The sequence below is a fragment of the Oxyura jamaicensis genome, chromosome 2 (genome assembly GCF_011077185.1).
Source record: "Oxyura jamaicensis isolate SHBP4307 breed ruddy duck chromosome 2, BPBGC_Ojam_1.0, whole genome shotgun sequence".
Classification (NCBI taxonomy): Eukaryota; Metazoa; Chordata; class Aves; order Anseriformes; family Anatidae; genus Oxyura; species Oxyura jamaicensis.
Window position 1 is genome coordinate 53,881,193 of NC_048894.1, and position 27,225 is coordinate 53,908,417.

The 27,225-nt window shown below is 41.0% G+C and overlaps 1 protein-coding gene across 8 annotated transcripts in view; it reads left to right on the forward strand.

The window, feature by feature from the left end:
* The window catches only part of TNS3 (tensin 3), a 247,589-nt gene that overhangs the window by 95,082 nt on the left and 125,282 nt on the right, over nt 1-27,225 (forward strand). For 5 of the 8 annotated variants that reach the window (XM_035316734.1, XM_035316740.1, XM_035316736.1 and 2 more), the window contains 2 exons: nt 7,068-7,110; nt 16,897-16,934. In XM_035316734.1, coding sequence (XP_035172625.1) covers nt 7,068-7,110; nt 16,897-16,934 — 81 coding nt within the window. Of the gene's footprint in view, nt 1-7,067; nt 7,111-16,892; nt 16,935-27,225 lie in introns of all 8 variants that reach the window. The other 3 variants (XM_035316735.1, XM_035316737.1, XM_035316738.1) reach the window with 3 other exon arrangements.

A 27,225-nucleotide genomic window follows, 5' to 3' on the forward strand; every position in this document is an offset into this window, starting at 1 on the left:
TTATAATGTCTTTAGCTCTTATTGCCATTGTTCAGGTGTTGGAAGCAGTTTTGAAACCCTGGAAATCCATACCAGTGTATATGTTAAAGATCCAAAACTCTGACATACAACATTGAATCATAGACTCATTAAGGTTGGAAAAGCTCTCCAAGATCATCTGGTCCAACCATCCCCCTCCCACTGATATCACCCACTAAACCATGTCTGAGAGTTAACTGTGGGATGTGAGCAAGAATGAGAGTTGCACAGGGTGAAATGATGACTACAAGTAGTTTCAGTTTAACAAGAATCCATTTGTATTTGAACTTACAGCATGAACTTTATGAAGCAGAGCTTTGGAAAAGATGGAACTCAAAGTTGTCTGTCCCTTCACCAGCCCTGGAGTGCTTGAAATGAAACCTAGTACAGTGAAACTCCATTGATATGAAGAAAAATAAACCAACTGTTTCAGGGCCAAATCTTAGTGCTGCTTTTTTGTTAAATTCCACCTGTTGTTGCTGTATAAAAGTGAGCAAGTTGTTAGTAGGAGGAAGGAAGGGACAAGAAAAGCATGTAGTTGAGAACACGTGAAATTCCCTGGTGTATTAATGAGAAAGTCTTGCTTTTTAGTCATTTGTCCTGAAAAAATAGTAGTTGTCTTATCTGCTAAGATAAAGTTATGAGAAATGAAGGAAGGGAAAGGGTGATTCTGTATACACATACAGGGTGTTTCTGTATATGCATACACACATGCACATATGCACACTAAAAATTTCCATGAACTTACTGTTTGTACAAAGGCTATGACTTCTCCTAACATAATTGTAATTGTACATTATTTAGAGGTTTTCAGTGGCTTCATTTTTCTCTTCACCCTTTTTCTTCAATTTTGTGAAACGCTTAGTGAACTGTACTAGTATTGAACTAGAATGGACAGGTACTTAGCAGGTCACTTATTTGTTTGATGAAGATTTTTCCTTCTGCACGCCCTTTGTATTCCACATAGGTTGTGGCAGACATGCCAGCAGTTCTTACCTGTTAAAGCTGTAACTTGGAAGAATGTGATTCATTGTAGCTAAATGGTTGAGTTGTATGGCTTTTGAAATAGTAGTCTAGTAGTATCAGATTTGGACTTTGAAATGCATCTTTGATAATATTTGGCTCATTCTTTGAAGATGGTTCTTCCTCTGGAAGATCACTTGCTTTTGTGAAAAGAAGATAATAATAAGGGAAATACAGGAAAAAAAAAAAAAAAAAAGACGCACCTGGGAGTGAAAAATGTATGGACATTTAACTATAGGATATCCAAGCAAATGACCTCTTATGAAACAGAGGAGGGCACTGGTTGTGTCTCCATTAAAAAAAGCAGGGATATATTTTACTTCCTTAGTGACAGGTATCATGCCATTTGTTGACATTTTTTCTTGTTTGAGTTGACATTTATCTCATGTTCAGTTACTCATTAACCCATGTGACCGGTGTCACAATAGTATGTAGGAAAATTACCCACAGATTCATTGGAGTCAGAATTCTTTATCAGATGGATTATTTTAAATCTTCTTCCACCAGAACAGGACTTTTTCAAAGCAAAACTTGATTCTGGAAGTATCACGCTACGAAGGTGTTTTCATACAGTATGTGTTATGTATACAAGGACAGGTGGTTTGGCTTTCGGATATTTAACTGGTTATATGTGGGTAGACTAATGTGTCTATATATTCATGTGTGTACCTGGGTATGGAGGAGGTACCTATTTTTAAAAAATGTACTGGGAATTCCCAGATTCTGTTTTTCCTTTTTAATAAGTGAACATGCAGAAGTGTAGAGGCTAAATGTATATTGTTTGTGCTGAACTATGAAATATTATAGTAATGTATCCAGTATCTTTCATTCAAGAGTAAATTACTATTATTGAAAGCTGACAAACTTGTTGATTGCAATTTTTTTTTTTTTTTTTTTTTACAATTAGCTGTAGCTTCATCAGGGATCAAGAAAATCTGAAGTTTATTGTTTTGCACAGTTGGTACACTGTAAGTTTTTAAACCAATGAATGAGGTGCTTACACATTTTTTTAATTTCCAGATTAGTATTAAATTGAAGTCCTGTGATTTTGCTTTTCAGTTGTATACTTTTCCTCTAAATGCTAATTTTAGCACATCTGAGGCCTTTGCAAACCAGGAAATAGAGTTAGGGTAACTCATATCACCTCGACTCAGGTTGTCTGGACCTCATGATAGCCTCCCTGTGAACACGTCAGCACTTTGCTTTTAGCCTATATCTGAATTAACAGTAGAAGAATTTCTTGAAACTGCTTGTTAGAACTGAAATCAGGACACTTGACTGTTTTCCTTCATCTGAGAAGAAATATGCTGTATGTGTATGTGCATTCAGACAAAAGGTCTGTGCACCTGCAGTGATTCAGTGTCTTGCATTAAGTCAAGTAGCTAGAAAAGTAGCAGCACATGCAAGTCTGGCTGTGAATAATGCATTTGAGTGGTCTGCAGTTTAGTGACAACATAATTATAAATGGCATTGCGCAAGGGCAAAGGGGTTGCTGTATACACAGGAAGGGTATTATGTGACTGGTAGGCTCAGAGTGGTATCATCTCACATGGGTGTTGATCTCTGTGAAAGCAAAGAAACAGTGCAAGACACACAACCAGAAGAAAGTGGAGTCTATCTGTAAAGTCAGGTTACTGTATAGGCATTGTAGGCGTAGTGAAACTCAGAGAAAAAATAATTACAGAAGTGTTGAACCTTATGTTAGCTCCCATTTTCTCACAGCCCTGTGTTTGGGTGAACTGCCTGAATAAGATGCCACAGATCTACCAAAAAAAGACCTGAAAGATCTGTGAAAGTTTTTTTTTTTTTATTATTTTTTTATTTTTTTATTTTTTTTGTCAGCCCATGTCCCTAGTGCTCTTGTGTCAGAATAAAAAGGGGCTTTTTCCTTTTTCTTAGGCAGTGAGTCAGCTGTAATTATTGAGAAGGTTATAGGGAGCTGTATTGTGGTTAGTCATGGGGAAGTAGATACTTGATTCCTTAACAGAGTTTAACAGCATAGAGAAGGGATAAAACAGAGATTATATTTATGTGCTCCAGTGATGTCAATTTTACTCTGCAGCTGTTCCAATTATTACATGAGTGTGTAATATTTTGCCTATAGCTGAGAATTAGAAGTGTATCTCTCTCTCAAGTAAGGACCTGTCTGTGGAGATGCCAACCCTTCCATGCTAGTGGTTAAAAGCCATTTCTGAGAGTTAAGACCTGAGGGGATTGTTCTGGTGTAATCAGGTTTGCCTCTTTTTGTCTGTGCTGCATACAGGGCTAGATGTGTCTTTTTATTCTTGTGGTTTGCTGGTGTGGCAGGGCACGGGAGCTCTGCACCAGCTATTGGCAGTCTGCGAGATCACAAACCTACCGTGGTGTTGTCCACGAGGCAGAGGGCTCACTCTGGAAAGGCTGTGGTGACCCAGACGCAGGGCCTGCCCAGAGATGAGGCTGTTCAGGGAGCACCTGAGCCTGCCACTGCTGGGGGAGGGCAGCAGGGAGACCTTCTGTTCTCAGGTGGAAGGTCTGCTCGCCATGGTGGCTGAGCTAGAGGAGGTGGAGTGACTAAGGAGCATCAGGGTGTGTGAGCAGGAGATTGCCTGGTGGAATTAACTCCCTTGCATGCCAGATAGAAGGGCGCCACGGGGTACCCTCCAGAGGGTGGTGGAGCTCCTGCCCTGTCACTGTCAGGCAGAGAGAGGGGACCAAAAAGATGAGGAGGGTTGGAAGCGAGTCCCAGTTCAGTGTTACGGGCAACCCCCATCCCTACCTACCTTGCTTCCCCAGGTGCCCCTCCATAATAGGTTTGAGGCCTTGGATCTTGACGGAGAGGTAGGCGAGGATGTGGTGGAAGGCCCACCTATGAGGTCACGTAGGAAGAGGCAGTCGACACTGTGCCTCAAGACTGCCTTGAGCAAGAAAGAACAAAGGATAATTGTAGTAGAAGATGCCCTTCAGAGAGGAACAGAGGGCCCAATATGCAGAGTTGACTCTCATCGTAGGGAAGTCCACAGTCAACCTGGAGCCCAGATCAGGGATATCACCAGGATACTCGCCAACCTGGTGCGCTTGACAGATTTCTACCCACTACTGATCTTCCAGATAGGTGGGGAGGAAGCTGCATCCCGTAGTCTGAGGGAAGTGAAGAAAGACTTCAAAGCCTTGGGATGGTTGGTGAAAGAGTCTGGGGCATGAGTTATTTTCTCTTCCCTCCTGTCGTTCTCAGGTGATGACATGGGACAGAACAGAAGGATCCAGTCCAAAAATGCTTGGCTATGTGACTGGTGCTACAGGCAGGGCTTTGGGTTCTTTGATAATGTCTGGTTTTATAAGACACCAGGCCTGACAGAAATAAGTGAGAAAGGTTTATCTCACAGGGGCAAAAGGGTTCTGGGACAGGAATTAGCAGGGCTCATTTGGAGAGCTTAAAATTAGATCTGAAGGGGGATGGGGTTGTAGCTGGGCTTGCACTGGTGGGGCAGTGCTCTAGCAGTGATGAAGACCAGGAGGCCTCCCACCTCCCTAGGGTGAAATTGACGTGCTCAGCTTGCTCCCTGAAGTGCTTATACACCAATGCACATAGGATGGGGAATAAACAGGAGTTAGAAATCCATGTTCAGTCAGGAGATTATGATCTGGTGGCAATTACAGACACGTGGTGGGACAGCTCATATGACTGGAATGTGGTCATGGATGGGTATGTTCTTCCCAGGAAAGACAGGCCAGCAAGGCAAGGTGCTGGAGTTGCTTTTTACATGAGACAGCAACTACAGTGTATTAAGTACAGTCCAGGGGTGGATGAGGAGTGAGCTGAGAGTCTTGGGTGAGAATTAAAGGGCAGGCTGGCATGGGGAATACTGTTGTGGGTGTCTATTACAGGCCACCTGATCAGGATGGGGAAGTTGATGAGGCCTTCTACAGGCAGTTTATAGCAGACTTGCAATTACAGGCCCTGGTTATTGTGGGAGATTTCAACTACCCTGACATTTGCTGGAAGGCCTACTCAGCCAGCCATCCTCAGTCCAGGTTCCTCCAGTGCACTGATGATAACTTCCTGATGCAAATGGTGGAGGTACCAACTAGAAGAGGAGTGATGCTGGATCTTGTCCTCACTAACAAGAAGGGACTGGTTGAAGCGGCCTTGGTTGCAGCAACCATGAGATGGTGGAGTTCAGGATCTCATGTGGCAGGAACAGAATACTGAGCAGAATCGCAACCCTGGACTTCAGTAGGGCCAACTTTGGCCTTTTCAAGTAATTGCTAGGGGAAATCCCATGGCCAGTGTACTTGAAGGTAAAGGGGCCCAAGATAGTTGGTTAGCATTCAAGCACTGCTTCTTCCAAGCTCAGGATCAGAGCATCCCAACAGGTATGAAGTCAAGAAAGGGAGCCAGGAGATCTTCATGGTTAAACAGAGAACTGCTGGGCAAACTCAAGTGGAAGAGAGTCTACAGATCATGGAAGGAGGGGCACGCCACTTGGGAGGAGTCTAAGATTGTTGTCAGAGGATGTAGGGATGCAACTAGGAAAGCTAAGGCTTCCTTAGAATTAAACCTCGCAAGAGGGGTCAAGGACAACAGAAAGGGCTTCTTCAAATACAGTTCAGATGGGTGCAAGCTGGAACATAGGAGGTTCCACTTAAATATGAGATGAAACTTTTTCACAGTGAGGGTGACAGAATACTGGAACAGGCTGCCTGGGGAGCTGCGTTGTGTAGTCTCCTCTGGAGACATTCAAACCCGCCTGGACGTGTTCCTGTGTGATCTGATCTAGGTGTTCCTGCTCTAGCAGGGGGATTGGACTAGTTGACCTTTCAAGGTCCCTTCCAATCCCTAACAATTTATGATTCTGTGATACTTTTTTATCAATCCAAGGATTATAAATGACATGTCAGTCTCCTGCTCTGTAAACCACTCCATGTACTGTGCCTTGAGAGCTGATAGGACAGGTCAGTTCCTTAGAGAAAATTCCCTTTGTAGTTCAGGTGTTGTTGTAGAGTTTTTGATTCCCCTCTGCTGTCTGAGAGGTGAGCCTGTCCAGGAGAGCTGTAAGTGTGAAATTGGCATATTAAAAGAAATTGCTTGCCTTGGGGTTAACCTCAAGGTACTTGTTAAAGTGAGCATTCTTGATTACTATTACTGAAGCTCATCTAAATGGAGTAAATTGATGAGCCACAGTCATTCAATTATATCTGTGATGTCTGAGGGTGCCTGCTGTATGGGTTCCCCATACATGTAGAAAGAAACAAATATTCGGTTTCCCTAGATTGTTACTTAATCCTAGTTGGTCATGCTTTTCCTTTTTTTGTTTTTGAATATTCAAAGTTCTTTTTGTGATGTGTATAGAACATATTAAGAAATGTTTTAACTTCAGGGAATTCTACATATTTATTCATATGAAGTTGACTTGTTGCTGTATATATTGTATGAATGTAAGTATTTTCAGGTGAGAGAGAACATAATATATATCTACTTGTCTCAAGGCTGATGTGACTGCTTGCAATTTTATGTCTCTGGGTCTTTGGAGCCAAGCCTCTGAAATTATGTTAGTCCACAAAATATCTGTTCTACTTGCCCTGCTCAGCCCACATCCCATAACAAAATTTAGCACAAAGAAAAGATAATGGGAATTACTGATCTCTAGACTCATTAAAAGGCAGAATAGTTACTTACTAATTAAAACTGAGATGATCTTGGAAGAAAGCTGCAAAGGCTGGGTAGTGGTGGTAAAAAAAGCCATTCATGCTTCCCTGCATATGTGACCTGAAGGAAGGAATTACCCTTGAACCTTTTCCACTGCTTACAGTATGCCAGCAAAGCAAACAATGTTTATTAACTATTCCGGGAGTTGAGGGAAAGCAACGTAGACAAAATGCTGATTTTGGACACTCCTGTGCTGCACCTGCTTAGTGCCCCTTTGACTCTGCCTAGATTTGACAATATTTGAGGGAATCTCAATAATAGGTTTAGGTCATTTGCAAAGGAAAAATCTTTTTTTTTTTTTTTTTTCTCCTTATTTTATTACTGTTTTTTGTTCTAGGTGGTGACACCTTGCTTTCTTCTGAGCAACTACGAACTGGTAAGTATTGTTGGCACTAGTGATATCCATCAGGTTTTAATAGATTATAGGTTAGGTTATTCTTGTAGCTGTCTATAATTTCTTCAGTACTATATTATGTACTTCCCTCTTCTAGGGCACAGCAAATAAAAGTTCTAATTCTGAAGCTTATTTGTGTGTGTGCCCTATCCCATGAAGCAATTGGATTATTTTACTGAGCATTTTGTAAGGCATTTAAAGATTTGCTAGATTGTTTTCTGCTGTTCAGGATTCTTCCTAAAATGAACTCGTTGATCTGTCCATGATGCAGTGACTTGGTATAGTTGTCCTTACTACCTTATTTCCTTTCGTCTGTGTGTGTAAAAAACAAGCAAAGCAACAACAACAACAAAAACACACAACAAACACTTCCACACACAAATCATGAAACCCACAAACCATTAATTGTTTCAGCGTGTAGATGTCTCATATCAGTTTGAAAGTACAAACAGGATCATTTGGTTGGGGCCTGTATTTTTTTGTTTTGTTTTGGTTTTTGGTGGCGGAAGAGAGGAAATTAGTCCGTGCTTGCTCAGGATAGGAATTAAAAAAAATGATAGGCCTTTTCAGGTGGGAGTAATTGAATTTGTTGTTTTACTTTAGCTCTCATTAAATACTTCTGGAGGATGTTATGTAACTGTTATTTATTGAACCAGTGCTGCCACCTGCTAGTATCATTTCTAGAACCAGGCAGTCAACAGTTGATTTCCCAGTGTCGGCTGAGAACTCTGTATTGTAGTTATGTGATGCAGCCATTGGTAGTTAGGAATTCTACATCTCATTTCTGCCTTGATATGTGAGTTGGGCAAGTCCCTTTGCACATTTTTTGTCTTGATTTCCTTCCTGGCAAAATACAGGTAAAGATGTTATCTAAAAAGGCACTATAAAAGTGTTGGCTCATTCTTTTCTCAATTATTGTCTTTTAAAAGAAAGACTGAAAAACAAAATCAGCAATTCATAGTATTATTAGTAATGTGAATACGAATGTATAGAAGGTCCTTCCTAATTTTGACCTGACACTTCTATGAACTAACACATATCACAGTCTGAGGATTCTGTATGGCTCTGCTGCTAAAATTGAAAGTAGAAAAGCAGCCCTTTATGTCTGCAGCTCACAGTATTAGATGTATATTGTCAACTGTGGTTACTCATGGTTTTGTGTTGTATACACAACCTAAATATTGATTATAACAGGGAAAATTTGTCATTGTGATTCAGCAACAATTTTAAACCTGCAGCAACTTGTGGAATATGTTACCAGACATTACCATCAATAACTCCAGTTGAACATGTTTTATGTGAACAGTGAACATGGGGCAGTGCTGGTTAATCTGGGTCTAGTGGGTTTACGTGACAAGGTTTTGTTAGAGGGGGGCCATAGGGGTGGCTTTTGCGAGAAGAATCCAGAAGCTGCCCCATGTTAGATAAGGGCCTCGCTGCTGGCCAGAGCCAAGCCAATAAATGATCTTGTTTGTGCCTCTGTGAAAGCGTATTTAAGAAGGGAAAAAAAATAAACACCAAAATTGTTGCATAACAGCAGCTGGGAGAGCGAGGAGTGAGAAACGGCCTTGCACCAAGGTCAGTGAAGAAGGAGGGGGAGGGAGGTGCTCCAGGTGCTGGAACACAAGTCCCCCTGCAGCCTGTGGAGAGGCCCCTGGTGGAGCAGGCTGTCCGCTTGCAGTCCATGGGGTACCACAGTGGAGCAGATCTCCATGCTACAGCTCATGGGGGAGTTGCCAGTGGAGCAGGTGGAGGAGGCTGTGGCCCATGGAGAGCCCCCACTGGAGCAGGCCCCGGGCTGGACCTTTTGCCCATGGGGAGGGGAACACACAGGAGCAGGTGACCTGGCAGGAGCTGCAGCCCGTGGGGGACCCAGGTTGGAGCAGTGTGCTCCTGATGGATGGACCCAGTGGTACAGATCCGTATTTGGAGCAGTTCTTGAAGAGCTGCTGCCTGTGAGAAGCCCCCACAGGATCGTTTTGGGAAGGATTGCATCCCGTGGGAGGGACCCCACATTGGAGCAGGGTCAGAGAGTGACCATGAAGGAGCGGTGGAAGAGAAGTGCTGTAGACTGACTGCAACCCCCATTGCTCTGTTCCTCTGAGCTGCTCGAGGGGAGGAAGTGGAAGAGGGTAGATAGGGGAAGGTGTTTTTAGTTTCTTTCCTTTGTTTCTCACTTCTCTGGTAACAGGCAATACATTTTACTAATCTCCCTACTCTGAATCTGTTTTGCTTGTGACAATAATTGAGTGATCTCCCTGTCCTTATCTCAACTCTTGATCCCTTTTCATCATATTTTCTCCCCCTTTCCCTTTGAGGTGGGGGAGTGAGAGAGCAGTTGTGGTGGAGCTCAGCTGCCCACCTGAGTAAAACCACCACAGTGGGCCCAAAGTACTCTGTGACCTGCTGGTGATTGAACAGTACTGGTGGAGAAAGTGGCCTAACCTGTTTTAGTTTACTGGCAAAGATGAAGCCAGAGATTTATTTGGTCTCTGAATTAAACATTTACTAGTTCTAGGAAAAAAGAAAGAAAGAAAGAAAAAAAAAACCTGGAATTCTATTTAATACTATTGCAGGCAAAACTGTAGGTGAAATATATTTTCAGAGCTGGCAACTGTTTGAGGATATTTTCCTTGGAGTGCAAGAGCTCTCTGTTCCCATATGTAATAAATCAAGCAGGGAAGGTAGGAAACTGGTGGGGGTTGGGTGAGCAGAGTCCCTCCCACTATAAGTGGGTCAATGTTGTGGTCTGTGTTTCTATGTCCAAGTCGAGGCTGGTGACAAGTGGTGTTCCTCGGGGGGTCTGTCTTGGGTCCGGTACTGTTTAATATCTTTATATTAATAATATTATTATATTAATAAATTTATATTAATAATATCATTATATTATTAATATCTAACGACATAGACAATGGGATCCAGTGTATATTCAGCAAGCCTGCAGATGATACCAAGCTAAGTGGTGCAGTTGATAGCAAAGAAGGAAGAGATGCCATTCAGACCAGGATTTTGATAAAAACTGGTGGTGTGGGGGGAAAGGAGGGATTCTATTTTTTTTTTTTTTTGGTTTGTTTGTTTTTTTTGCTTAATTCTGTTTTCCTTGTTGAAGGAGTGAGTGGTGGCATCACAAAGGCAGTTAGGTGCCTTCATACTAATTACGTATCTCATTTTTACTTGAAATGTGAGGTAGTGTAGAGACTCTGATACCTTCATGTATAAGCGAAGTGTGGCAACGTTTTCTAAGAAGAAACTGAATTTTAATGACAATACATTATGATACAAAGGAGAAAACCTGAAACAAGTGTATAAGGGGAAAGAAAATGAGAACAGAAAACAGGAAAATACAGTATTGTAGCAGTTTGAAAGAAAATAAGTTCCTTTTAGTAAAAACCCTCCTGTTCTTTTTTACCATGGTGATTGTTGAGTGCAATCCTCCCCACATGCTTTGACTGAGAAAGGTCAGTAGACATGATAAAGTGTATTTTTATTCTTATCACATTCATTTCCTTTTTACATGCATCTTCACATAAAAAAAAAAAAAAGTGAATCAGTCTGTTCTTCCCATGGAGCACAGCCCATTTCCTGTTAATGTGAGCTTGCAAAAGATTTTCTGAGAAATCTGAGGCTAAATTACCATATGTGCTGTTGGGAAGGCCTGGGCATGCAGACGAAGGATTGCATTCTCCAGTTTCCTTTTAAGTGGGATCTAAGTACTAGAAAATATAAGATTGTTAACTTGGGTTAATGAGGTGTAACATTCAAATATCCTGCAATATAGTGACAGTGACGAAGCTGAACTGGGAATTGACATATGCAACTACTTTGCTCTTCCAGCTGCAGTTTTTGTTTTTGGTTTAAGTCAGTAAAAGCTTCGCTGGAAAATTGCATCAAGTGGGTTTGATTTGTGGTATATTTCAGTAACTTATGGCAAATATATTTCTGGGTTATCTTTTTTCCTTTTTCGTTCTTCTTTCAGGAAAGGGAATAGAAATCTTAGGTGGGGAAAACTGGGAAAATAAACATTTACCGGGACTCTTTTCCCCATTTACTACATCTAAACTTTAGCTCACAGGACCAATGAAATGTACACAAATCTAGCATGATACACACATAGCAAGCATGATTTAGTGGAGATAAAGGACACAAAGTCTAGCAGACCTCCCTGTTGCTATCATCTTTCCAGTCTCCCTCTCTCAGACTCACAAGAACAGTTCTTCCAGCAAGTGTTCCAGGCTGTAACTTCCTGACTCATGAAAATGGCTGTACATCATGGAAAGAAGAATGTAAAAGTACTATGCTGTTCTGTAGTTTGTTGATAAAGGATGGGAATATCTAGTGAAGTTTTAAAAATTATTTATTTATTTATTTTTATTTTTTCCTGTTCATTTCCTGCTTTGCCACTGTCCAGAACCATAATGCCTCTGTCCCCATGAAAAGAAATAAATGGACATTGGAGAAACCTTTATGGAAATAACATTTCTCTGCTTTTGGTAATACAGCTTTGCTGAACTGATGAATAAGCAAAGGTGCAGTGATTTTTTTTTTTTATTATTATTATTAAACATGGCTTTTTCTTGCTATTCAGTTTTGCTTTATTAAAATTTGAGCTGAGATTTTTCTTCCTTTCTTTCGGATTTGTTAACTCATAAGCTTTTTATTTTTCTTGATTCGTTGGTGCCATAGTCTCCCAGTGCCGTAGGAAGCAGAAGCAGGGACTGATGAGACACTTTTGTGATAAAACCTGTGAGCTGCTGTCTGAATTGAAACACTTGACTTGATTATTTTTCAAATGTTTTTGAATTTATGGATCTCCAGAAGGGTTTGATGTGGGCAACTGTATGTTGCATTTGTATGGGTTTTATTTTTTATTCTTATGTTGCAGGTGCTTATTAGTCTAACACCGTGGACCACATGGGTCTGCAGAGTAGGGGTTAAAAACAAAAGTTAAAAGGGCAGTCAGTGACTTGTTCGTAAATATATTAGCAATAAAAGGGACAGAGAATCAAACTGTGAATACAAAGAAAAAATAAATTCCAAAAATAATAAAAAGTAGTAGTTCTGATTTGAGCTGTGCAGTGTATATGAGATTCAAAAACCTGTCATTATATTTGCCAGGAGGGAGAGTGCATGTTGTTCTAGAAATATTAGAGAATTAGAGATTTAATAAAAAGTTGAAATATGAAGTTTTGTTCTACTGCACTGTGTTTCAGGCACTGGTGTATATCCAAAATGAAATGGAAATTGGTCTTTTTTGAACAGTCTGCAGGGATCTAGGAAAATGTGTGATGTTAATATTAACACAATGGATTTCCAATGAGTGGGAAATGTTTGGTTGTTTCCAGAGCCATGTTTGTTTGCTTGCTTGCTTATTTTATCCAAACTGATTCATAACCTTCTTGCTGAAGATGGTACTTCCAGGGGGGCAGAAGCATCTGCTTGCCAGAAATGTGATGTTATACACCATGCCAGCTAAATCCAGCAGCATGATGTTCTTGCAAGAAATAATACGCTTCTTTCTTCTTTCCCAGCTTTATTTTAGCTACAGGGAAATTAAATGTGTTATCTGTGTTTCAAACTCCTCAGTGTCATTAGTTTTCAGTTGTCATAGAAACTTTTCAGGTTTGTTTGACTTTACCAAACAGCAAATAGGTTGTGTTTGACAATGCTGTAAAAGGAAAATGCATGCTCCAGAGTAGGTTTCTTCTGTTCTTCTGCATAATTTTCATTTCACATGTAGTTTGTACTGAGAGTGACAGATCTCATGTCCCTAGTGAGTTTACTTTTAATTAATCTTTGAAAATATTTTATCTACGTTGGAATGTGTAAAAGGAAAAAGGGTAGCCATCCCTAAAGAGCATTCCAGCCAAACATTAATATATATATATATAATTTTTTTTTCTTTGTTACTCTACCACTAAGTACCACAGCACAATAGAGGACTGGTAATCTGTTCTTCAAAAGGAAACGACAAAATTAGTAGCATCAATTTCAAAATTAAATTTTCTAATAGTCATGTTTAATTTTAAAAAGCACAGGTATGTGTGGACCACCCTATTTTCAGACAGAACTGTGAAGCAAATGAATATGATCCCCTATGTTAAATTATGATGCTTTGTCCAATTATTTTTATCATATAGCCGTGGGTCACGTTTGTTCATTGCTTAAGTAATCTTCAGTCTCTAGGATGCCATTCAATTTTAGTTCACTGTTAATGTCAGAAGTCATTTTGATTTAATTTACTTTATGTTAATGTTTTCACATTGGCTCAAAAATTTAGCTTGCTTTTGATTCTTCTCACAATGTCATTAAATGTTGGATTGAGAGAGGTCACAATTTGAGGCTTTCTTGTAAAAATGTCACAACACTACACAGTAGATTTAGGGGAGGAAGGGAGGCAGGCTACTGTTCAATTGGTTTTGAGGTGAACAAGAAGGGTAGAACATCTCTTGTGGCATACATATAAGGGCTGATGGGTGTTCCTTGCTTATACTTAGTAAAAGGAAGATTTTTTTAAAAAGTAGCATCATCATTTTATGTTTTGTTTTAATGGCTTTATTTTTGCTTGGCAAAAGTAATTTTTTTTGGCTCAAGAAAGACAAAGAATTTAATAATGAGCGTGCTTGTTAACGTACTGACCCCAGGGTGATGACAAGGGTACCGACGAGTGTGATGCTTTTCCCAGTCATTGATGTCGTAGATACTTAGCCAGGTCATGGTTGGCATCCTACCAGTGCGGTAGGTGTCAACGTTTTGCTGGTGTCCCCACGGAGGCAATGTTGACCTTGTTTGATGTTCCCACTTCCTCAATGCAGAACAACTTGCTCTGTTTATGTTTATATGTAGGTTTTGCCCATGCATGCTCCCAAACCAGTGCACAATTGGCGGCCCCGGCCTCAGGGGAGTACTCAGCAGTCCTTCATAGGCTACTGCAGTCATGCACAGCCGTATGGCCAGTGCGTGCTGTGCAGATGGCAGCTTTTCCTCATGTCAGATGACTTGCGGCCCGCTGTCATATCACTGACTAAGCAGTATGTATCATTGCAGTCAGAGTTCCGCCTTGCTAGTCTTACAACAATGCCTGTTTCACAGAGACCATCCTAACAGTTTTCAGTCCTAACAAAGGCCCTGTGTAGACAGATAGGAGTAGCATCATGTTCACAAGCCCTGGCCCTCATGGGAGACTTAGCTATGAAATTTGTTGGAGGGACAGCACGGTAGGGCATAAGCAATCCAGGAGGCTCCTGGAATGTGTGGATAATAACTTCCTTCTCCAAGTGGTAGAGGAGCCAAGGAGGAGAGATGCTACGCTGGAACCCCCAGGGGAAGCGGTCATGGCACTGAGCCTACCAGTGTTCAAGAAGCATTTGAATAATGCTCTTAGACACGGGATCTTATTATTTTTTCTTTTTTTTTTTTTTTTTTTTTTTTTTTTGGTGGTAATTTCTTTGGGGACCCAGGAGTTGGACTTGATGATCCTGGTGAATCCCATCCAACTCGGATATTCTATTCTACGACCTCGTTCTCACCAACAAGGAAGGGCTGGTTGGGAATATGAATGTTAAAGGCAGCCTTCACTGCAGTGACCATGAAATAGTGGAGTTAAGGATCCTGGCAGCAAGGAAAGGGAGCACAGCAAGCTCACAAACCTGGACTTCCGCCTTTTTGAGGGATTTGCTTGGTAGAGTACCACAGGACAAATCCGTGGAGGAAAGAGGAGCCCAAGAAAGCTGGTTAATATTCAAGGATCACCTCCTCCAAGCTCAGGATCAATGCATCCCAACAGTAAGGCAGAAATGCCAGGAGGCCTGCATGGATGAACAAGTTGCTCCTGGCTGAACTCACAGAAAGGAAATGTACTGAGGGTGGAGGCAAGAGTGGGAGGGATACAGAGACATTGGGCATCCAGAGAGTAAATTAGGAAAGCAGAAGCCCAGATAGAATTGAATCTGGCCAACGATGTTAAAGGCAACAAGAAGGTCTTCTATAAATATGTCAGTGATAAAAGGAAGATAAGGAGAAATGTATATCCTCTCCTGAAGGAAACAGGAGACCTGGTTACAACTGACACAGAGAAGGCTGAGATACTGAACAGCTTTTTTTACCACAGTCTTCACTGGCAAGTGCTCTACCTACATAGCCCAAGTCCCAGAAGACAAAGGGGCAGAGACTGGAGGAATGAAGAACTGTAGGAGAAGATCAGGTTTAAGACAATCTAAGGAACCTAAAGTTTGCTGATGATACCAAGGTGTGTAGTGTGGTTGATACACTGGAGGGAAGGGATGCCATCCAGAGGGACCTTGACAGGCTTGACCTGTGTGAACCTCATGAAGTTGAACAAGGCCAAGTGCAAGGTCCTGCATGCGGTCTGGGACAATCCCAATCAGAAATACAGGCTGGGCAGAGAATGGATTGAGAACAGTCCTGAGGAGAAGAACCTGGGGGTGTGAGAAGCTCAACATAAGCCAGCAATGTGCTCTTGTAGCCCAGAAATCCAACTGCATCCTGGGGTGCATCAAAAGAAGTGTGGCCAGCAGGTTGAGGGTGGTGATTGTCCCCTTCTACTCTGCTCTTGTGAGACCCTACTTGGAGTACTGTGTTCAGCTCTGGGGCTCACAGCAAAAGAAAGACATGGTCTTGTTTGAGTGGGTCCAGAGGAGGTTCACAGCCTGCTCTAGTGATAGGCATTCCCCATGGCGGGGGGGGTTGGAACTTTATGAACTTTCATGTCTCTTCCAACTCAAACCATTTTGTGGGGCATTCACAACCTGTCTTGGCAGTTTGAATGCTTCAATGTCTTCTGAGTAAAACTGTTTTTTTTTTTTTTTTTTTTTTCCCAGAACTTGAAATTGTCTTTTGAAGTAATATTTCTAAGTTGTTAAACATTATATATTACTTTATGCACAGTAGTCTCTCTAGACATGTGGAACAGGACACATTGAAGTTTAGTGCAGTTTTATGTAGCACCAATTTACTTCCAGTGTAAGTTACTTATTTCATTTGGTTGAGTGTTTTTCAAGGTGAAATAGTTCTGTTGTTCTCACATGATGATACTGAATGGTGAAATCCTTAATCTGGGTTATTTTCTTTTATGAAATGCCAAATCTCGCCCTTGTTGAAGTCTAAAGTGAAACTTGAGGTCTTTTTGCCCAATCTTGCCAATGTACTTCTCTGTTACGTTATGTTAATTTCATGCCAATTGTAGTCATAATTTAAAAACAAAACAAAAAACGTGTACTGACAGTTGCACTTCTGGTGATTTTTTTTCCTGTTAGATTTTCCTAGTAGGGGATTGGCTAAACTTTTTAAAAGGTTTGCTTTAAATTTCAACAGATACAACTTAATGTGTTTTAAATCCACAAACAGAGATTTTACATAGTACTTAAATATTGAGCCAAGATAGTTCACTTCATCAATAACCCACACAAGTGTTCTTTTCCATCAAAAAGCATAGAATGAGACGTTGGAAAAAGTAAAAGAGGGAATGCACGGCATACCTCTTTCTGTGTATTTTGTAACTTGGAGTAAAGCACCCTCAGTAGTTGAATGTTGGTTTACAAAATCTGAATTAAGGGGATGATGATGTATAATGAGTTTGTTTTTCATATCTGTTTGAAAGATAGTTTGGTTGTTAATACTGTAGAATGTATGTGTACTTCTGAATGATTCATTTTGTTTGTTGTGTGACTATGTTAGAAGGGGTTTTATTATAATATATTTGAACTGTCTGGAAAAATAAAGTCCGTTTTATTCATTTTTCTCATTTTGCAGGCAGATAACTTTGAGGCCTTTAAAAGTCATGTAACCAGAACTGTAAGTAATTACACTTTATTTATTTATTTTTCTTTTACTTGGCCAGCTATTTTCCTTTTTGTTATTGCTCGTTTAATTACATCCTTACAAAGTGGTCATTGCTAGCCCTTTTCATGGCATGGTCTTTGGCTTCTACACTGTGTAAAATTGTCTTTGGGATTCCTTATGTGCTCTTTTCCCCACCTCCCCCATTTTGTGCATGAACAATGAAATGAACTCTGTGATCTTGTTGTGGTTCAAGCATGGCAGGCGGCCAAGTACCACACAGCTGCTTTCTTACTGTCCCCAGGTGGGATAGGGGAGAGAATCAGACAGGTAAATAAATCTGAGAAAACTCATGGGCTGAGATAAAGAAGTTAACTATGTAAAGCAAAAGCTGCACATGCAAACAAAACTAAACAAAACAAGGAATTCATTTGCCACTTCCCATCAGCAAGGAGATGTCCAGCCACTTCCAGGAAGCAGGCTCTTCACGTGTAATGGTTTCTTGAGAAGATAAATGCCATCACTCTGAAAGTGCTCCCTTCCTCCTCCTTTACCCCAGCTTTTATTGCTGAGCATGATGTCATATGGTATGCAATATCCCTTTGGACAGTTTGTCCTGGCTGTCTCTTCCCAACAACTGGCTAGGCAGCATGAAAAATAGAAAAGCCCTTGACTCTGTTTAAGCACTGCTCTGCAACGACAAAAAACGTTGTGTTATCACCACTGTTGTCATCAAAAATCCAAAGCACAGAATCATACAAGCTTTTACAAAGAAAATTAACTCTATCCCAACCAAAACCATAACAGTTCCTTTATCTAATTCAAGCAAAGGAGAATTAAAGAGGAATACTAAAATGTTTGTAGACTGATCACTTTCAGAGAGGTTTAGGAATTCAAGAGAGACTTTTTTCAGCAAGAAAAGTTAAAAGTTCTTCTATTGTGGTCAATATGTAATCAATCTTTTTGCATTTATTTGTTCAAATGTGCCACATTATTACCAAACAAATTAGACGTTCTTTACCAACTCTTTGTTATTATTGCTCGTGTAGTTCCAGTGGTACAAGTAATAGTAAATATATTTACTGTAGTGCAATAGAACCCAGTCTTCTAAGTGATGGAGAAATTTCTGCGAATGGGAAGTATTCCATATTTTAATACTGGGAACAGTTATGAATATACTTCTAGCACAGTTTCTTTGAAACGAGTAAAACAAGGAAGGAACAAAGATCTTTTTGAGAACCTTTGCAATTATGTTTTATCAGAGATGCCAAGTTTCTCTGATCCTGAAATAAATCATAGTAGATAACTATAGTTGTTAACTATCTGTTAACTGTGATGCAGGTATTTGATTCACCACCATAAAGGTGAAGTTGGCATTTAAAAAGGAGCAAGAGTAAAGACTTAAAAGACATATGTGGCCTTAACCAATTAATCATTAAGGAACAGCTCTCTACTGCAATAAATGAGCATCTGTTTCACTGTGTTTGTCTTGCATGTTGCACTTTTTTCCAGTGTCATCTGTGGTTCAGTGCTGCCGTCTTCTTCTGGTGTCACTCTTTGAATACTGCGAAGAGTTGTGATCCTTGACTACCTACGTAGGCAGGAGACCATCTCAAAGGCTTTGCTATTAGAAGTGTAGTTTGTTTATTTGGGGTGGCAATAATGTTTTTTGTACGGTCAAGGTAATCTCTATTCACAGTGGATCTATACTATTACCCACCATTTTCTTGTAAAGTTGCAGTTATCTTTAAGTTACTAGACCATATTTATTCAAAACAGCTAAAATATCTAGTGACAAAATTTTGTCTATTTGCTTCATTGTGCTTTTTAGACAAATCAACTAAAAAACAAAACAAAACAAAAAACAGAAAAGAACATACGTCTTAGTTACCTGCATGTGAACAATTGGTTTTGATGTCTGTTTCTAATGTAATAAATATGAAGCAAAATAATGAGACATATAGTGAGGAAAATAAGTTTTGTTTGTTTGTATTTAGTAGGAAGTTGTTAGCTTAATTCTGTTACACTGAACACATCAGAGCTCTTTGTACTGGTAGCTTACTAGACAAGCCAAGATTTTGTTTCTCCTCCCAGGCCCCCTTTTTTTTTTCTGTACATGTGATAGATCATGCACAGTCAGCCTTTTTGAAGATAGTCTTAGTGGCAACCAAATTTTTTTTTTTTTTTTTTTTTTTTTTCAGCTGTGCCTTTTGGCCTATTATGTTTTGTATTGGTTATTATTGGCCCATTAATATAGTGCCTGAAATACTTACTTGTTACTTCCCATGGACTGATACCTAGGACGTGGACGGAAGTAAGCAGGTCATTGAGAAACAGAGGAAAGTTACCAACTAAAACACTGTGAGAGGAACACCTATCCTTGTTTGAAAAAGAGAGGAGGTATAAAGCTGCAAGGCTGTGGGATTCATAAATGCTGTCTTCAGACAGTGGAACAAGATGCAGCTAATGCCTCGATGGGGCTGTTGCAGCACCGGTTCTGTGATCCATGACTGCAGCTCGCACCCTGCAGCTCACACCTGCAACTGGCCAAAGTTGAGTGATGCTAGTTGTGCCTTTGTGAGAACATATTTAAGAAAGGAAAAAATAGCTGTGCAACAGCAGCTGGGAGAGTGGAGTGACAAAATGTGAGAGAAACAAGCCTGCAGACACTGAGGTCAGTGAAGAAGGAGGGGGAGGAGGTGCTCGGGGTACCAGAACAGAAGTTTGTCTCCAACCCATGGAGAGGCCTGTGGTGGAGCAGGCTGTCCCCCACAGCCCATGGTGTACCATTGCAGAACAGATCTCCACACTGCAGCCCATGGACGAGCCTGTGGCAGAGCAGGTGGATATGGCTTGAAGGATTCTGCAGGCCACGGAGAGCCCACACAGGAGCAGACTCCAGGCGAGAACTGCAGCCCCTGGAGCAAACCCATGATGTGGAGCAGGAGGTCTAGTGGAGCTGCTGCACATGGGGGATCCATGCTGGATCAGTCTGTTTTTGAAGGACTGTACTCCATGGTACAGACCCATATTAGAGCAGTTCAAGAACTGCCGTTTGTGGGAAGCCCACACAGGATCAGATCAGGAAGGACTGCATCCTGTGGGAGTGACCCTACACTGGAGCAGGGGAACAGGGTGAGGAGGAAGGAGCAACTGAGACAGTGTTACGGATTAACTGCAACCCCCATTCCCTGTACCTCTGTGCCACTCATGGGGAGGAAGTAGAAGAGGGAAGATGGTGGGGAACATGTTTTTAGTTTACTTTTAGTTCTCACTGCTCTGGTCTGATGGTAATAGACAGTAAATTATATTAGTCTCCATATGCAGAGTCTGTTTTGCCTGTAGTGGTTAATTGCTGAGTGATATCTCTGTCCTTATCTCAACCCATGAGTTTTTTTTCATCATATTTTCTCCCTCTGTTTGAGGAGGGGGAGGAAGAGAATGGTTGTAAAAGAGCTTATCTTAGCTAGCCAACAGTGTGAAAACATCACATATTCTTGTTCTTCTTTTTGTTGTATTAATTAAATTGAAAGAGACTGCTTTAACACATCTGAGCCTTTTTTGGCTCTGGGGTTTCTCTCTTCTTTCATCTCATTTCCATCTAGTTTCATAACATCTGGTCCAGGAAAGAAAAGTTACATTGCTTTCTCCTAGCAATGTGGCTACTAAAAGGTATTTCTAACATCAGCCCCTGCTGCTTTACAGGAAAGCTGTGTAAACATCAACACAGAGATTTGGGCTTGAATTCTAGATAGTATCAGAACCAAAATTTTGTTATGTTTTAATATTGACATATTAAAAACAAAAAAAACGAGGCTTCTTGTTTCAACTAAAGGCTGACAGAAGTGATTTGTCTCCTTTCCAAAAATTATGTCCATCAGCATGTGTAATTTTCTGTTAGTAAAGGGCTAAATTATGGATGAATATCTGATTCAGTTTGCATCTTCAGCGAGGTCAGATAGAAATTCAGGAGATCTGCTTCTGATCTGTTCTCTTCTTCTGCCACCACATTCTTTTCTTTCCACTGTGGATACCACTGTTCTTTTTACAGAATTAGGAAATAGAGCACACATATAGGAACTTTGTGTTAGGTGTCTTTGAGCCATGCTGTACGGGACTTCTACAGACCCTCATCCTTAATGTAGTAGGTGTAAATTAATGTAGTATTTTACATTACTTGTTGTATACCCTGTTGTGTCTGCTGTGCTTAATTGAATTGCCCGTGGATAGTATTCATTCAGGAAAGTTGTTCAAACCTCTGAAGTAATTATGAAGCTGTGCTACAACCAGAGCTGGAACACATGTATTATTTTAGTCAGTTGAGGTAAATTCCTTACATAATACTCAGTATGTTAATACTTAAATACAGACATAGTAAGTTTCCCTTATGTTTGCAGTGGAACTCTGGTCTTGTAGAGAGCTATGTGAAACAGCTGTAAGATCAGAGCTGTGCCTTGGGTGAAAGTTTACATATGGGCAATCCCATGGAAGAGGGATGGTGGAAGTGTGTAGAGCTCACTTCTTGCTACATGGACTTTTACTTCCTTGGGGAAGTAAATCTAGCTACATAAGGCTTACAAAGCTAGCTTTGCTATCTTTTCACCTTTCTCTGCCACCATTTATATGCAAGTATTTGCATACAAATTTGTATACAAATATTTGCAAGCATATACACTTGTATACCTTACAAATTGTATAAAAGTCATCTTTGCAGCGGCTTTAAATTAATCTGAGGAGAGGTGACTGAAATAGCAATATGGTCTGTCTTTGTAAAACAAATTTCTCAAATACATTTCCCCTGGAATAAGAATGGCTTTTTCTGTATTCCCAGTGTCACACAGCTTCAGGAAGGGAGAACAGTAAAACAGCTTGTGATTGCTGGTTTTCTTCTGAAAAACTTATTGTCTGGTTCCCAAAAGTAGCAAATGACAGTACTGAAGTGTTGGTGAATTCCCTTGCTGAGTGACTGTTGGATGATTCCCTTGCTGGGTGAATTCCATCTTGGGTGATCTAGCCTTTTAGATAATCCCTCTGAGTAACCTTATTATTGAGTTACCTATGAGCAGCATTATGACCTACGTTCATCTGTTGTCAGCAGATACAATGAGCTGTCTGTATTTTGCATCACTTTTGTGTTTTAACTAATATAATAACATATAGTGCTGTGCGTTGTCTAGTTTTGACATGATGGTGTGTATTAAGGGAGATAAGCACATTGCTTCCTGGTGAGATCAAACTCACCTGCATCTCTTAGGCTCACAAAACAGACCATTGTCATTTGGCTTTGGAGGAGCCTGCAGACTTGTGCTGTGTCTCGGCACTTCTTGTGTGCCAGCAGTTTTGTGCATTTTCAGCCTGAGCATAATGATCTGAAATTAACTCAAAAAGAGTAAAATTTAAATGAAAAAATGGTGAACATGGAGGTGTGAGATTCTTCCAGTATAAAAGGGGAAAATGGGCCAACAGAGAAGAGTGTGAAATAAATTACATTCCTTAGAAATTAGGTCTGTATCTTGATGAGCTCTTAAAAGAGAAACTGGCCTTCTTTGCACTGAATTAGTGCACAGTGTGTGCCTGAAGGAGAAAAGGAGGAAGTTGAAATAAGGAGTAAAAGTGAAAAGTAAGAGTCTAAAGCTTGGGAAGAGAAACTGAAACATTTTGAATCTCACTGGAGACCTAGGAAAATTATATGGAAACATCATTCAGAGCTACCAGACAGTATATGTTAACCACAGAGGAGAACTGTATGTCAACAGCTAAGGAAAAAGATCATACCTACAGATAATTGACATCAATGTGCGTATTGTGGCTAGTATGATGCTGCTTCAAGGACATCTATAATGTTACAGTTACTTGAATTTTAATTTTAATTTTATTGTTCATTCCCATTAGTCAGCTCCTTTTCATTCAGCCTCACATACCAAACCTTCTGCTGAGGAGTAAGAAACACAGTACAGTTGAGTTGTTGTTATCAAAAAATGGTAACATTTGGAGGCATTTGGAAAATGTCTCATAGCTCTATACTGATGAAGAGTATCTAGCTGGTGTAGAGAATTTACTATGCCAGAGTCTGAGCTTTGCAGCTTTTAGCAAGAACAACAGGAACACACTGCAAGCAGTTTTGCAGACTCATCATGTTGGGTCTATGAATTCCTTTCCCTTTGCTACTTCTGGTGCCAAGCAGTATTTGTCATTTGTAAGAGATGAGTTGCTGAAGCATTCTTTGTATGAAAGACTCCCACCATCTACTTAGAAATGCTCAGCTAGCCCAACCATTTTAAAAACTACTCCCATATAAAGAAATTGCTATCCCATTTCCCAGAATGCTTATAGTGCGACATTCTAATTGTTATTTAAGTTTTTTGATGGTTTTATTCATGCTTATTAATTATCCATTAAAATAAAAGTTGCAATGTTGCAAGGCACATGCAAATCGCTAAAGATTCTGGAATGATTTGAAAGAGGCTGCTGCATATCCTGGTTACATTCTAGTGTTGACATGACTAACTCACCTAAGCAGGGTTTCTCTGTAGTATTGTGTATTACATAATAGTGGTTAGGGCTAGTTGCTAACTTGATGAAGTTCAGTGTGAACAGTTAATCTTGACATTGTAGAACTAAGGGTTCAGAAGTACTATGGTTTTCCAAATAGAAATATGTATAGCTGTAAAACTGTGGGTGAGGTAAAAAAATATCAGAGAATCATTGAATGGTCTGGGTTGGAAGTGACCTTAAAGATCATCGAATTCCAACCCCCCTGGGTGGGGACATCTGGCCTTAAACACCTCCAGGGATGGAGCACCCAAAACTTCTGCAACCACCTCGGCTGCATCACCGGCACCCATGTGAAACAGCAGCAGTGGGTAATAGTCCTTAGGCTGTACAAGGCTTGACAATCTCTTGCTGATATCCCCAATATGGGCCCCTGACAAGCAGTAGACTTCTCTCACGAGCAGATCAAATAGGCAAATGGGTGCCTGGGTGTCTCTGTACTTTTTCAGAAAAGAGTCTCCTACTACCATCAGCCATTGAGTTTTCTTAGATGCACTGGTTGTTATGCAGGGAGCAGACAGGGCTGTCTTTCTTAGCTCCACCCCTGCAACAGGTCTTTCCTTTCCAGTCAGCAGAGGGATGAAGTGGTTCTGTAAGGACCTCCAAGGCTTTGGGGAAAGACTTCCTTCTGATAGTTCTTGTCATTGCCAAGTTCTATTCTCCTGTGCTCTTGTCCCCCTTTCTGTTTGTGCCGGTGAGGGAGTTTTAGGCTGTTTGGCCATGGAATGGAAACATAAGTTGTGCCTCATTCTTACCTGAGTATGGAACTTGGGCACATTCAGTATTCTCACTTGAAGTTCCCTTAGTAGAAACAAATTCTGTGCCTTTTCTTTGCTATGAATTTCAAATTTTCAGAGAAGTGAAAAGGATGGATTGAAGACCCAGTTATACAAGGAACTTTGAGGCTTTGGGCAGAGCCATTCTTCTGAACGTGAGTGAGTGGGAAAACGGTCTTCCTGCCCTGGTTGACTTTGTTAGTCCATCAAACTGGCAGAGGGAACTCCTAATACAAGTGCCCGAAAACTCAATTACAGAGTCCCATAGTTAACTTGTTTAGGGCAGCCTGGCCTATCTTGACTGCTGTGTTTAAGGGAAGAATCATGGGAGCAAAACGGCTGCCATGATTGACTAGAAGTCAAGCTAGTTTTTAGCAGGGAGACAGGAGACAGCAAGCTGGGATTTGTAACTTCTGCAGACACTGCTGCTTGCAGGGGACACATCTGTCTTGACTCTTACTTTTATACTACACAGGTGAACAGAGTATTTTTACAGAATGCAGTATATAGAACAAAAATAAAGTGTACAGCCAAAAAGCTATTTGCAGTAGAAATTAAAAAAGTTGTCTTCAAAGAGTCAATTCTAATAAAGTCTTATTTATTTTATATTTCTTGCAGGAATATAGTAACAGAGAGACATTTATATTCATAATGCATATATATATATTAATTTCTCACACTAGGCATAATTCTAAAACCAGAAGACAAAAGATTATGCAAATTTTAATTCTCAAAAACATCTGAAGATATGCTTCCATGTAGCTTTTAAAAGCAACTACTGTTACAGTAGGAGTCATAATCATGGAACAGCCCAATGATTGATGTACTTCATTTTCCTGTATTCAGTACCCCAAAATGTACAGAACTGTTACATTATGTCTTAGAACAGGTTAGAGAACTTCTGATATCTATCCACAGCTTGGGAAATGAAAATATTATCATAACCTTTGTTAAAATAGATAACTTTGTTAAAATAAGTTTGATAGAAGAACCAATGAGGAGAGGTGCTGTGCTGGATCTCATTCTCACCAATAAGGATGGGTTGGTGGGGAATGTGAATGTCAGAAGCAGTCTTGGCTGCAGTAATCATGAAATGGTGGAGTTCAGGATCCTGAGGGCAGTGAGGAGTGAAGCATTCCAGCAAAGAGGAAGTTGGGCAAAAATGCCAGGAGACCTGCATGGAAGAACAACAAGCTCCTAACCAAGCTTAATCAGAAAAAGAAGGCCTCTAGAGAGTGGAAGCAAGGACACATAGCCTGGGAGGGATACAGAGCCATTGCCTGAGCAGTGAGGGATCAGGTTAGGAAAGCTAAAGCCCATTTAGAATTAAATTTGGCCAGGGACATCAAAGGCAATAAGAAAGTTTCCTCTAGGTACGTCAGTGATAAAGGAAGACTACGGTAATTGTGGGCCCTCTCTGGAAGGAAACAGGAGACCTGGTCACCTGGGATATGGAGAAGGCTGAAGAACTTAATGACTATTTTGCTTCAGTCTTCACCAACAACAGCTCCAACCACATAGCCCAGGCACCTAAAGGTGAACAAGTCCATGGGACCTGAAGAAATGCATCCAAGGGTCCTGAGGGAGCTGGTGGATGTAGTTATTAAGCCAGTGTCCATCATATTTGAGAAGTTGTGGCAGTCTGGTGAAGTTCCAACTGACTGGAAAAGGGGAAACATAACCCCCTTTTAAAAAGGGGAAAAAGGGATGACCTGTGGAACTACAGGCCAGTCAGTCTCACCTTTTTTCCTGGCAAGATCATGAAATGGATCCTTCTGGAAACTACGCTAAGGCACATGAAAAATCAGGAGGTGACTGGTGACAGCCAACATGGCATCACTAAGGGAAGATTGTGCCTGACAAATCTGGCCTGCTATGATGGGGTTACAGCATTAGTGTATAGGGGAAGAGCAACTGACATAAAGCATTTGACACTGAGCCCAGTGATATCCTTGACTCGACAGTGGAGAGACATGGCTTTGATGGATGGAAACTCCGTGCATAAGGAATTGGCTGGATGATCTCACTCAAAGTGTTGTGGTCAACTCGTTCTCCAAGTGGAGATTAGTGACAAGTGGTGTTCCTCAGGGGTCAGTAAAGTTTGCTATTGACACCAAACTGTGTGGTGTGGTCGATACACGGGAGGGAAGGTATGCCATCCAGAGGGACCTTGACAGACTTGAGAGGAGAGCCTGTATGAAACCTCGTGAAGTTGTACCAGGCCAAGTGCAAAGTTCTGCATGTGAGCTGGGGCAATCAGAAATACAGGCTGGGCGGAGAATGGATTGAAAGCAGTCTTCAGGAGAAGAACCTGGGGGTGTTGGTTGACGAGAATCTCAATGTAAGTCAGCTCTTGGAGACCAGAAAACCAACCGCATCCTGGGGTGCATCAAAAGAAGCATGGCCAGCAGGGCTGGGGAGATGATTCTACACCTCTACTCTGCTCTCGTGAGACCCCACCTGGAGGACTGCATTTAGCTTTGGGGCTCCCAGCACAAGAAGGACATGGAAGTATTAGAATGAGTCCAGAGGAGGGCCACAAAGGTGATCAAGGAACTGGAGCACCTCTCCTATGAGGAGAGGCTGAGAGAGTTGGCTATGTTCAGCCTGGAGAAGAGAAGGCTCCAGGGAGACCTTATAGCAGCCTTCCAATACCTAAGGGGAGTGGAGGCCTACAGGAAAGCTGGGGAGGTACTGATAAGACAAGGAATAATGGCTTTGAATTAAAAAAGGGTAGGTTTAGATTGGGTATAAGAGAAATGCTTCACAATGAGAGTGGTGAGGCACTGGGACAGGTTGCCCAGAGAACCTTTTGATGCCCCATCCCTGGAAATGTTTAAGGCCAGATTGGATGGGGTTTTGAGCAACTTGATTTAGTGGGAGGTGTCCCTGCCCGTGGCAAGGGATTGGAACTAGATGATTGTTAAGGTCCCTTTCAACCCATACCATTCTATGACTCTCTGAAAATGCAGTTCTCT